This window comes from Lactuca virosa, chromosome 9, assembly GCF_052849685.1.
Source record: "Lactuca virosa cultivar CGN04683 chromosome 9, Lactuca_virosa_CGN04683_v6, whole genome shotgun sequence".
NCBI classification, from domain to species: domain Eukaryota; kingdom Viridiplantae; phylum Streptophyta; class Magnoliopsida; order Asterales; family Asteraceae; genus Lactuca; species Lactuca virosa.
The window spans coordinates 155,454,939-155,467,544 of NC_136434.1; the positions used below are offsets into that span (position 1 = coordinate 155,454,939).

The window sequence follows — 12,606 nt, forward strand, 5'->3', positions numbered from 1 at the left end:
AGTCTGCCATTTAACAGCCATATATACCCTGTAACCACATCCAACCGAAGAGCCACCCATCAATCGAACGTTGTGTCAGAAAATGAAGGCGTTCCAGACATTGTTATTTCCAAATCAAGCTAAATTTGACGCACCATGTGACTTAAAAACATTATTCTTACGACAAATCAACCAAGATTCTCTTAAGCAATATGTAGCAAATTAGTATTCATTAATTCTAAATTAATAACAATTGTAATTTTCGGAATTTCGCCTAGTAGTTAATAAGTTTGTGAAATATAAAGCTAATTCCGGCTTCTGGTTATTATTAAAATATTTGTATTAATGTATATGATCTAAAAATTTTAAAGAATGTTTTTTTTGTTTGAGATCTTTTATTATTTTGTTTTATTAATATTCAAATATTTATTGCGAGACAAAGACTATAATAAAGGCCCATTTTCCACTTCCCTCCCACAAATTCCAGTCATCGTCTCTGGATAGACTGACCCTATCAATCTCAAAATTTTCTACTGCACTATTCACTAACGTGCGCCATGGAGAACTACTCTTACAATTCCTACCCGGAGTCCGGCGGATCCTCGCCGAGATCGCGTGAAGTCGACTTCGAGAATCCACCACCATGGGAAGATCAGTCGACGGGGAACAATAGCAACAACAGCAACTACAAAGTCAAGTTTATGTGTAGTTACGGTGGTAAAATCCACCCAAGGCCTCATGATAACCAGCTGGCTTACATCGGCGGCGAGACTAAGATATTAGCCGTCGATCGTTCCATTAAGTTCACTGCTCTTATCGCGAAGTTAGTAGCGTTGTGTGATGCTGATGTTTGTTTCAAGTATCAGTTACCTGGAGAAGATCTGGATGCTTTGATTTCCGTCACCAACGACGACGATCTCGACCACATGATGATTGAGTACGATCGGTTGAACAGAGCTTCACCAAAGCCGGCGAGATTGAGGCTGTTTTTGTTTCCTGTAACTACTCAAACTCCGTCAATAACTCCAGCTCATAGTTTTGGCTCCACCGAGGGAAGATCAGAGCGAGACCGGTTCGTTGATGCGTTGAATTCCGGTCCAGTTCAGTCTTCAACTCCGCCGTCAGCCTTGCCGACACATGGAAATGCTGATTTTCTCTTCGGTTCGGAGAAAGTTGTACCTCCGCCGCCGGTAGTGGTGTCGAAAGTTCGAGATCTTCCTGTCGTGGATCCACCGATTCGTCTTCATGAGGCAGACGTTCCGATTTTTGATGATCGTGGAATTGGAGCAGATCGGATCCAGAAACATATACAGGATCTACGGAGGTTGCGAATTTCAGAAGATCAACAACAGACTCTCTACCGGAGACAAAGTGATGATAACTTAACTCCAGGTTACACAGGAGATTATTACCTCCAGAGAACATCAGATAAAGTAATTCCAACAACACTACCGGGAAGTGTACCTTCTCCGGCACCGGGATACCAAATTTCCGGCGGATTCACAGCTTCTACTATCTCACCTGATCAACAACCGGTTTACATGGTACCTCCTCCCCTAAACAAGTATCACGCTCCAATGGCTAGACCGGTGACTGGTCCAATCGGTCACAATCCAGGTCATGGTCAGGGTTATTATGCGGTTCAGAGGATGCCGACGGCGACTGAGGTTTACCGTGACCAGCCGGTATACAACGCCATGCAACCGGTACAATCACAACCTATATTCCCTCCACAACAACCACCACCACCGCAGAAGTTACCTACACATCCGGAAGGGATTAGAATGGTCCAGCCAACGGCGGCGATGACCGACGCAGGGTACGGTCAAGTAGCGTATGATAACGGCGTCGGAAGGCATGTCTACTATCCTGCGCACGGGAATTTGGTTACACAACAACAACAACAACAGTACCACCAAACAATGGCTGCCACGTCAGCAGTATCAAATCAAGATGGGAAGATGGTTCCTCCGACGAAGATCTCTCAAGGTTCTATCTGATCCTTTTTTTATCAATCGGGTATGCTTTCCAACAAATATTCTAGTAAATAATAATAATGGAATCTTAATGTCTTTTATATATATGCTGTTATATTAATATATATATGTACGATTAAATAGTTTGATAAAACTAAGTAAGTTGTAATGTACGTGACTCTGAATCTGTTTATTTTTGTTAAAATAATATGAGATATAGATATTTGTGAAGAAAAAAAAAAGGACAAAACAAGAGAAAAGAGACCTAGGATTGAATAAAAAAGGAAGATAATGGAGGGTGGTAGGGGATGCATAGGACAAGTGTTGATTTGTTGCGGGGGTTGATAATTAAAGGGTGCTGCTAATAAGACATCTCTTAAATACTCTCTCATCATTTTTATCATTTTTATAAAAAGTCAACCTATAATAAACTACTTGTAATCAGTTTTTTCGGAAAACAATGCAATTTCAACTAATAAAAATACTTCAAAATTAATTAGGGTTGTCTAAATGGTAAAAAGAGGTGTCTTTTTAGCCAACCCCTAATTAAATGATATGATTCATAAAGTGGTGATGAGTTGCCAAGGCATGCCATGTTTATAATAATAGCGATTGATTGAATTTGATATGTACAACAAATGAAAATGGTTGCGTTTGAAATTTGGCAAACTGAATGACCGGATGCCCCCATCTATACTTCAACGGTCAATCATCACGTAAATGGACAAAAACAAATCATTTATTTATTAGTTAATATGTGTCGTATATTTTGTTGAGTATTTCAGAAAATAAAATATTGGACATTTAATGATCACGGATTGTGAATTATACATGTATGTGATCATTTGTCATTCATTTCCAGACGACTCATGCTCGCATATATAAATTTTGATTTTTTTTAAAAGCATGTTGATCAAGAAAACGAAAAATTTGAAACATTTTTATTTGTTGATTTTAAGTTTTTAACATTTATGGACTTCATTCATTCCTTGATTTTCAAACCGTATGTCACATCATATTCACTATATTTTTTAGTATCATAAACATAGAAATGGTTTCCGTTTCATATTATTTATAATTTATAATTTATATTTTTTTTAGACATTAGATTAAATAAACAACATAATTATTAAACATAAATAAACATTTTACTAATAAAAATAATTACATTAAACACTAAAACTTAGAAATTTAAACCTAGATTACAAATTGAAAAAAAATTAAAAATTAAATGTTATATATTTTAACCTACATTACTTATAAAAACGCATAAAAATCAAAATATAAAACCCAATTACCTTATTTTTCGATGACTTTGTGTTAAATTTTTAAATCGTTAAGTGCAATTTTTTTGTAAAGAGCTTCCTCCATTTTTTTTATATTTTTTTTCGAGAAAAAGTATGTTTGTCTATTTTTTCCGAAAGAATTTCTTTGATACTCGCTTTTCAGGATGAAAAGATGTCGCCTGTTTCCTTTTGTCCCTTCTCGGTGGTCGACGAAGGGGGACTTCTAGTTGACCCTCCCTCTCGACTCAGATGTTCTCGGCCTTTTATTGGAGTCGGTTGTTGATTTCGAATGTACGTCTGGAATAAGGACCCATTTTGGACCCTCACAAGTCACGACAAACATGTCACGTTTTTTGGTGACTGAATGAGTTACCGCCGTTGCTAAGCTTGAATTAGTAGCACACGGTTGATAAAATATTGAAATCGTTGCTACCATGTTTGTGCATATTTTTAAGATTTTCAAATATGTCATTAAATTTGGTGCAAGCCCCTTGTAGTTCACGCCATTTTTCGTTGACCACGTCGTACGTCCGATATGGGCGTTTTCCTAATTGCGCGTGAAAGTGCTCTAAAACACGATTTCAAAAACTTTGTGTCGATTGCGCGTTGTCAGTTTGCTTGTCTTCCGATATGAAAATCCAAGCTTTCGCTAAAACTTCACCTCTTCTTCACTCCAACTCGAGTATTTTTTTTACCATTTCCTTTCTTTTGTCTTCTTCTAGCTGGTGGTTGAGTTTCTTGGACCTTTTCGTCGTCGTTGTCGGAGGTTTGTAGTGTATCACCCGCATATTCGGGCTAGTCAATTTCGAGACAATAAGCATCAAAAATGAGTTTTGATGGAAGATTAGTTAGAAGGATTAATCTTAACCAAACGGTAGTATATGTTACAAGGGTTCCGTACATATAAAGAACGCCGAAATCCGAGTTATAACGAAGAAGTTATGGCCCGTCGAAGTTTTTCGGCAAAACTGACATGGCACCGGGAGACGTAAATAGTGAATTTACGATGGAGGACTTTTTAGCCTTAGAAATCTAAGCAAAAGTTGTAGTATACGTTAAACCGAGAACATACAAAAAAAGAACGTCCAAATCTGACTTCGTATGAGGAAGTTATGAATTTTCTAAGATTTGGCATAGCAGTGCACGGCCCGAAACTCGAATTTTAGATCAAACGATTTTTGGCCTACGCGACCTAAATGAGAATTGAAGATCTCATTAATAGGAACTCAACGGTAAAAATACAGACGAAAATGGAGTCCGTATGTAGAAGTTATGAATTTTACGCGGACATTTAACAGTATAATCTCCTCGTACTGTTAAATTTAAGATCGGTCGAGAATTAGCCAACGGAGTCAAAATGAAAGTTGTAGATCTTATTTTTAACCTACGCGTGGATATAAAGAACGTCGAAAACGAAGCTCGTATGCGAAAGTTACGGGGTTTAGAAGTCGGCAGGGTGCTGCTGCAAAAAGGGTGACGTGACACAATCTTGGTCATTGCTTTCTCCCAAAGGCTTGCCACTAGATGGTGACATGTGACACTAATTTCAGCCATATTTCACCCTATAAATACAACCCCTTCCACCCTCATTTCTTCACACCTCCATCCTTCTCTCTCTACTCTATCTCTAAATCTCCCAAAACTCCCCTAGCGCTAGAAGAAAGCCCTGGAGCGCTCGACGGCTCCAAGAAGAAGAGCTTTCAGCTCGGAAGTTCTGCCCCTGCAGAACGCGGCTTCTAGCCAAACCCCCTCGTAGGTAAGATACGTCTACCTAATTTTTAATATAGCTTTTATTTAAATATAGTAACGTTATTAGGACCTTATAATAATTATTTGAGCTATTATTACGGGTTTGTCGTTATAATATCTTTTTAACCACTCGCGGTACGGGGAATCCGGTTTGAAGGGCCGCCTGGGTTGTTGGATTTCAGAAGTGCTATATGCCAAAATGATCATGCCCTCGGGTGTTTCATGTCTGGCCCCTGTCTGTACATAGTGGGTGAAGAGTATTGTTTAACGCTTATATAATAGTAATAATAGTTAGACTATTAATTAGTCTCGTTGAACATTAGACTAAACTCTAGTGGAAATGATACTAGGTTTTGTTAAAGGAAATCCGTTTTAAAGTAAACGAAGTGCTGTCCGAGTACCGAGTCACCACCATTGCAGGTGAGTGCATAGTTACTTTCATCTTACACATAGATATGAACTATTTTATATAAATTACATGGTATGTGTGCATATTATTTGAATACTTGCTTTCTATGCTGGATGAACGATTTTATACATGTTTTAAATATATTAAAATGAATATGTATTTTATATCTACGAATATGTTGGGTAAAACATGGGTAGATGAATGATGAGAGATGAAAGATGATATGAGTGAACATTGGCAGCTATAGACTTAGTGCCTAACAAATAACATCGGCAACTATGGACTTAGTGCCTATAGAATAAACATTGTTAGCTATGGACTTAGTACCTGTTAAATAAATGTTGGTAGCTATGGATTTAGTACCTATTAGCTGAACACCGGTAACTATGGATTTAGTACCCGATGAATGAACTTTAGCAGCTATGGAATTAGTGCTTTACGAACAAGCATTGACAACTATGGACTTAGTGCCTATCATATAAACCCTGGAAGCAATGGGCTTCGAAATGAACGAATGCAGGATAGATGATTCTTAGGGTAGATCGTTAAGAGTAAGGAAGATAATGGGGATGAGTAATTGGGTTGATTGTTTGATGTTTAAACATAATAATTAAATTATTGTGGGTTGAAAACCCTATGTACTCACCTGGTTTCCCAACCTGACCCACTCAAGCTTATTTGTATCACATGTGTCGATATGAAGCTACTTTATACTGAGAGATTTAAAAGAGATGTAGATCACTAGTGTAAATGAATGTAAGTTCTGTTTATGCTTATGTTTCTGTATTGACGATGACATCCCAAATGTTTTAAAATTGATAAAAATATATTTCTTTGGAAATGCTTTGATAACGTTTTTCTGGGAACAAATTCTGCAACATTTTTATTAAAAGAGGTACTCTGATTTTTATAAAGCATAAACAAAATCGGTCTTTTCTGGCCGTGAAAAATGGGGATGTCACATGTAGGTTGGGATTAAGAAAATGAGACTTGAGTTTGGGGTTAAGATGGTTGTGCTTGAAATTGTTGAGGTTGAGAAAGTCTTGAACCCATATATTTTGGTACAAATATACAAACACAACGTACAACTAACTAATGCTTATGTTTATAGATTGTAAAACGGGTTCACTAAGGGCATCCTCATGAGAGTTGAATGAGGGTTTAATAGAATAAAATTGAATATAATATTGAAGAGAAAGAGAGAGAGAGAGAGAGAGAGAGAGAGAGAGTTCAATTAAGATTGAAGGCATCATAGAAGTTATTGGTGTAAAATGTTAGTTTTTTTATGAATTGTGTTCTCTCTCCCCTACATGACACTCAATTCAACTCATTTCGTTCAACCGCCATTATTGATGGCCTAAGCCACATATTCATGCAGTCTGCCAGTACCACCCTCCACCATAATGGAAGTGGAATTCGACCTTTGTTTGTTTCATAATCAACGTTATTTTTGTCGAAACTATTCAAATGTTATTTTAACATATGAAAAAGAATTCAGTTATATTTTGTTAACTAAGAGCCTAGGATACCCATATTATATGTATATAGAAAGGCTAAAAACTTCATTATAGATATTTATGTTGAAGAATTTTATGTAAACCCAGATAAAAAAAAAATTTAACAAAACGCCATACTTCCATTGTATGTCCGTTTAATTCTTTTAAAAACAATATAGTTCTCCAAAAAAACATTTTACAAAAGGAAACACTGATCATTTAATATCTTGAAAAAAATGGCCTCGAGTTTAACTTTACTGGATATGGTATGACATTATGACAACCTAATTTAAGATTTTATGTGTATTTAAGGAATTTTTGTTTCCCCATTTAATTGTTCCACAATATCGGAACGACTCTGTCATATGGACAGTCTTCTTATTCGTTTTATTTTGTCCTTCTCACACATAGAAGCAAACCGTTCATATACTAAGATCCCACTGACTACCCTTATCGCCCCAACCATTGACATTTTCTAGGGGTGTAACATAGTCGACTACGGTCAAGCTCGAAACTCGACTCTACCAAAAAACTCGAGCTCGAAACCCGACTCGAGCCTGAATTTCAAACTCGTGATCGAGCTAGATAATATAATCGATACGTTTGAGCTCGACTCGACTTGATTAGTTATTAAAAAAATAAAATTACATTAAATTGAAATATAAATATGATTAAGCTTGTGATCTCGATTCGACTCGGCTCGATTGTGCAAAATATGAATAAAATAAATGTAAAAGTATAAATATAACTAACCTCGATTAAGCTTGAGAGTCAAGTATTTCAATACTCGAGCTCGACTTGATAATATACTCGAGTAGCTCCAGCTTGAGTTTGAATTGACTTGAATCGAATCGATTTTGAGTATTTTTTAGTAGGTCTCGAGTATGTCATGAGTTGGCTCGACTCAGTTACACCCTTAACGTCGTCCATACAGCCACCGTCGTTGTCGTCTTCCACCATTGACGCATCCTAACGTCATCATTCTCCTTGCATGAACCCGCAACAAAGCAACGACGACCTCCTCCTCCTCGTCTTGCTTGCCTCTGACGATCTCTCCCATCAACAACAACAGGCACTGAAGACCTCCTTCCATTGTCACAACTATCATTTTAGCTAGGAAATTCTATTCTCATGTAAACATCATCTATTATAAGGCATGTACTCTAAGTGAAAATCATACTCTATGCTTAATCAAAATCATCCCTTTAAATCGAACCTCACTCAAGAAGCCCATAACCTAATACAATACATTGCATATGGTCAACTATGGGTTGAAAACCCTAGAAATCCCGGTTCAAGTTAATATGGACTAGGATTCTCTTATTGGGCCTAATGGACCAATAAACTTTCAATTTGACTACTTTGGGCCTAGGAACCCTAATTGGGCTCTAATTGAACCCACATTCATGAAACTAAAACATTTTGGGTCATGTGGGCCTAGAATAGTTCTTATTATCCCTAATGGGCCATGTTGGGCCATAAATTATTTCATTAGCCCTAATGGGCCGTAAACTACTCCCTTGTGTTTCATTGGGCCGTAAACTACTCCCCTGTGTTTCATAGGGACTTCATCACCACCCTCACTTTTCATCTTCAAACTCAAGAACTCTCTCACTTTTTCCTCTCTAGCACAAGAAACTCTCCTCTTCCATCCTTCTAATTTTCGAGAATTTCAAGGGCACACCAAGATCTCTTCATCAAAACCCATCACTTTTGGTAAGTTTTTGGTTAGACTCCATAGTTTAACTTCAAGTTTACACCTTAAATCTCTTCTTAACCCACATTATTTTATAATCTATGCTCTTAGAACACCTTAGAGCTCGAAAATCATCTCAAGAACACATCTAGGGCCGAGATCTCCTCATCTAATCACCAAAAACCGAAAACATCAAAGAAATGTGAGTTCATACCCCTTGTTTTTCTGTTTTACTATGTTTTGGGGGAGGATACAAGTTGCTTATGTGCTAGATCTATGTATTTGTGCATGTTTATGTGTGTTTTCTATGTTATGTGTTGTGATTTTGTGATGAAACTTCATAGATATCGAAAACACTATCAAGTCTTGACAATATTTGTAAACTAAAACACTTTATACAACTTACCATAAGGATGAAAGTGTTAAACATGTTAAGGATGTTGAAAAACTAAACAAAATCTTGTAAAGGGACCATTTTTAATAAAGAAACAACAAGATGAAGCTTTTATGATACTTACGGATTTTCAAGGACGAAAGAGTCATTTTTGTATAAAAATGGGTTTTTATGACATTATGGTTTTAAAAAGGGCCAAAAGAGTAAATTTTTCACAAAATGGGCTTAAATTAGGCCTTCACAGTTTTATGGGCCAAAATTGGAAAAATTATGACTTTTGTGGATTAAATTGTCATTTAACACAAATTTGAGCCAAAAATGTAAATTTACGGTTTTATGGGCTGAAAATGTCACTTTATTTGGATTTGGACCTAAAATGTTATTTTCACAAAAATTTGGCCGAAAATGTCATTTTTATCAAAAATGTGCTGAAAACGTAAATTATACATATAAATAGGCCAAAAAAGTAAATTTTTATAATGATGGGCCGAAAACATCAATTTATATATATATATATATATATATATATATATATATATATATATATATATATATATATATATATATATATATGGGCCGAAGATGTCAATTTTTATGATAATTGGCCAAAAATGTTATTTTTAACCAAAGTGGGCAAAAAATGTCATTTTATTTGAAATGAGCCCATAAAGGTAAATTTTTGGTCTTGAAGGACCTAAAGTGTCAATTTCATCAAAAATATGCCTAACTTGTAAAGTTTCGGCTTAATGGGCCAAAACTGTCACCATTACAAAAAAAATGGACTTTTATGCCATTTTAGAAAACAATCAAGCTAAAACAAACAATGCAATAACAAACGAACTAAATTCATCGATTACATGTTTATTGGGCCTAGTACTTACAATCCATGTTTTGGGCCTTAGTGGCCCATTTACATGCTTATTGGGCATGGATTATACATTACATGTTTATTGGGCCTTAGTGGTCCCTTTACATGCTTATTGGGCATGGACTATACATTACATGTTTATTTGGGCCTTAGTGGTCCTTCTACATATCTGTTAGGCCTCGTACATTCGCATACATACTCGTTGGACTTTTCAAACATAAAATGTACACAGAAACATTAACATAATACAATATTCGCGTAAACACAGTTAAGGATGCTAGTGAGACATGTCGGTTGATACGTCTCGAGTGTACAATCGTAGCCTGTAGTTATAATCAGAGTCTCATGGAGGGAGAGCGAGAGTTTGTGTATAGATCTATACGGGGTGACACCCCGCACCTGAGCTGTTCGCTACAGTTAGACTAGGCCAGTCTAGGGTGACAAACCTTACCTTAAACAAGTCGGCACCTGAAAACGCCACGACAGGCGAAATCGTCATAATCAAGTATGGTTAAAACGGCTCACATAGAGATTCTCTCCATCATAATTTTACGGAATACATATAAAATCTTGATGATACGAAAACATACATACACTAATATTCGGTCTTAGGGTTTTGAGACCACGACACTTTATAAACAGAAAATATAGGATTTTCTGGGGAAATATACAGTTAAACAATACCTTCTACTTACAACAAAAATACAGGATTTTATCCGGGTTACATTTTTATATACATTCCAAAAACAGAAAACACACATGCATTAATACTTGATTTTGATACATCACTTTCAAACCATTTTACAGAAAATATTGGATTTTCTGGTGTTTTACGAACAATACAAAACTTTTCATTCAAACATTCTTATGAACTCACCAACATTATATATGTTGACATTTTCAAAATAACCTGTATTCTCAGGGAATCGTTAAGCGGAAAGGTCAACAAGAACATGTGGAATTTGTCGTATTTTGTTATCATCATACATTTAATATTTTGGCATGTAACTTATGATACTATACTTGATGTAAACAATGTTGGTTGTATTTTGATATATATGATGATGGTGTTGACTTGTTTCAATTATATACATTGTGATGATATTACAAAATGAAGTCACGCACAAGCCCCCGGACGTTTTCCACCGTTTGGTTCGGGGTGTGACAGATTGATATCAGAGCATTGTTTATAGTGAACTTGCATTTATAATCATACTTGATATGCAACTATAGATACAATGAGACTAAAACACTCTGAATAAAATGATACCTAGGTATACATTAAAACTATAACACTAAAAGTCTCTGGAGGAAATTGAACACTGTGATTAAACCCGAACAGTTATGTAGTCATATTAGGGATAAATATAGCCTGATCAACTATATTTATTCAAAATATGACCAACATGTGTTTGGGAGTAATCATGGCGGGAAATGGATCTAGAAGCTTACCTCGTATCCAAAACTTCTAAGGAACTCAAACTTAAATAATTAAAATACTATAGGAGTATTTTGGAAAACTTATTTACACATACCCCCCTTTACACACTTCTCACTCCCAGTTTCTCGTGCAGTCGCCATGGACGAGGCACATCAGGACGTCCTTTTCTATTAGGCCCTACTGGCCCATGGAATGATCGAGGAAGACCCTGTGATGGGTCAGGAGGCAGCCCCCGGTCTTGGGCCCGAGGAGTACATGGAGACGGACTATGAGTTTGGAGAATTCGATGAGATCATGGAGGTGGATGGGGATGCTAATGAAGTCCCCAGTGAGCCTCCCACTTTAGAGATAGTTCAGGATCACTCCGCAGCACCACGTGATCCCATCGATAGGACTCTCTCCCTAGAGGAGGAGGTTGCCACCCTTCGGCAACAACTATTAGCAACAGAGGCCCGAGCTGTACAGGCAGAGCACGAGAGGGACGAGGTCATCAGGGAGATGAGCGAGATGGCTGATCTTGTAGCACGACATTTCGGCATGTGATTTCGCCGTCAGACCCATCTCATCGCAGCTAATATCCGTTCACTTACTATCGTCGTGATTTTATTTATGCATTACTTTATGTACTATCGACTACATGACTAAGTGACTACACTACTCATGGAGTCGTTACTCTGTTGAATTTTATTCACTGCATGTATTGTATGCCTTATGTACGCAAATTTTCATGTACTCAAAAGATTATCATTAATGAAAACGGCTATATATTTTATCATGATGTTGTTATCTGTTATGTGTTCTATTACTTTTACTACATGTTGATTGTATGCATTCACACACTTATACACAACCGAATCACTGACATTGTGCCATAACCAAGAAATCGTGAAACTAAATACATTGGATACTCAACATCTTTCCGTTCCATGACATAAAGATGCCTCAAAGACCAAACCACGGAAACAACACGACACCGACGGCACCAGAAATAAACTCAGTCGCATTCCAAGCGGCAGTGTCAGCTGCGGTGACTGCAGCGCTGGCACAGATTCGCAACGGAAACAACAGTGAAGGTAACGGGCAGGGAACCGGAAGCACAAATCAGGGAACAAATCACTGAACCACAAGAACCTGCACCTACAAGGACTTCACAAACGCCAAGCCCCAAACCTTCAACGGGACGGGAGGCGTAATAACCCTGAAAAGATGGATACAAAAGGTGTAATCAGTGTTTGAGATATGCGGATGTCCGGAGGGGTGAAAGGTCAAGTTTGCGGCCTGCACATTCGTCGATCAAGCTCTCTCTTGGTGC

The 12,606-nt window shown here is 37.1% G+C and overlaps 1 protein-coding gene across 2 annotated transcripts; it reads left to right on the forward strand.

The window, feature by feature from the left end:
* Positions 1 to 436: 436 nt before the first annotated feature.
* On the forward strand, positions 437 to 11,880 carry LOC145137694 (uncharacterized). Of its 2 annotated transcripts, none has more exons than XM_079071832.1 (2): positions 437 to 1,998; positions 11,428 to 11,880. In XM_079071832.1, exon 1 carries the CDS (start codon positions 537 to 539, stop codon positions 1,977 to 1,979), a length of 1,443 nt encoding a protein of 480 aa, XP_078927958.1. In that variant the 5' UTR covers positions 437 to 536; the 3' UTR covers positions 1,980 to 1,998; positions 11,428 to 11,880. The 2 variants fall into 2 exon arrangements, with proteins under 2 accessions (XP_078927958.1, XP_078927957.1); XM_079071831.1 differs by lacking the exon at positions 11,428 to 11,880 and adding an exon at positions 10,776 to 11,066.
* The last annotated feature ends 726 nt before the right edge of the window (positions 11,881 to 12,606 follow it).

Excerpts from the sequence above, each read along its gene's own strand:
- LOC145137694 (XM_079071832.1), top strand. The coding sequence starts at position 537 with ATGGAGAACTACTCTTACAATTCCTACCCGGAGTCCGGCGGATCCTCG.